Below are 272 nucleotides of genomic sequence, written 5' to 3'. Positions count from 1 at the left end.
GTTGACGCCTCCCCCTCGAAGCCACAGCCCGCGGGGACACCCACGCTGTGCCCTTCCCCCCATCACGGGATGCCCAGGGTGGCGTTTTGGGGCAGGACAACCCTTTCCTCCCCACAGTGTCCATGCCTTGAACCGGGACTGCCCATACGAGGGGGAGCATCTCCCCACCAGGCTGTAGGCACACGTGTGCATAATCCACACGGATGTGAGCATTGCACACGCGTGTGCATAAAGCTTTGGCCCCTCGCTCTCCTGCAGACGGTTGAGGCACC

The 272-nt window shown here is 63.2% G+C and overlaps 1 protein-coding gene across 1 annotated transcript in view; it reads right to left on the bottom strand.

Annotated features, from left to right (window-relative positions):
- The window catches only part of AHDC1 (AT-hook DNA binding motif containing 1), a 7,272-nt gene extending 7,080 nt beyond the window's left edge, over positions 1 to 192 (bottom strand). Inside the window, 1 exon segment of the mRNA XM_017736087.1 lies at positions 169 to 192. Within this exon segment, the coding sequence (XP_017591576.1) occupies positions 169 to 192 (24 nt within the window).
- Between the last annotated feature and the right edge of the window lie 80 nt (positions 193 to 272).

The sequence above is a fragment of the Corvus brachyrhynchos genome, unplaced genomic scaffold (assembly GCF_000691975.1).
Source record: "Corvus brachyrhynchos isolate BGI_N302 unplaced genomic scaffold, ASM69197v1 scaffold65, whole genome shotgun sequence".
NCBI classification, from domain to species: Eukaryota; Metazoa; Chordata; class Aves; order Passeriformes; family Corvidae; genus Corvus; species Corvus brachyrhynchos.
The sequence above is the reverse complement of the archived record's forward strand: the minus strand, read 5'-3'. Positions and strand labels throughout refer to the sequence as shown.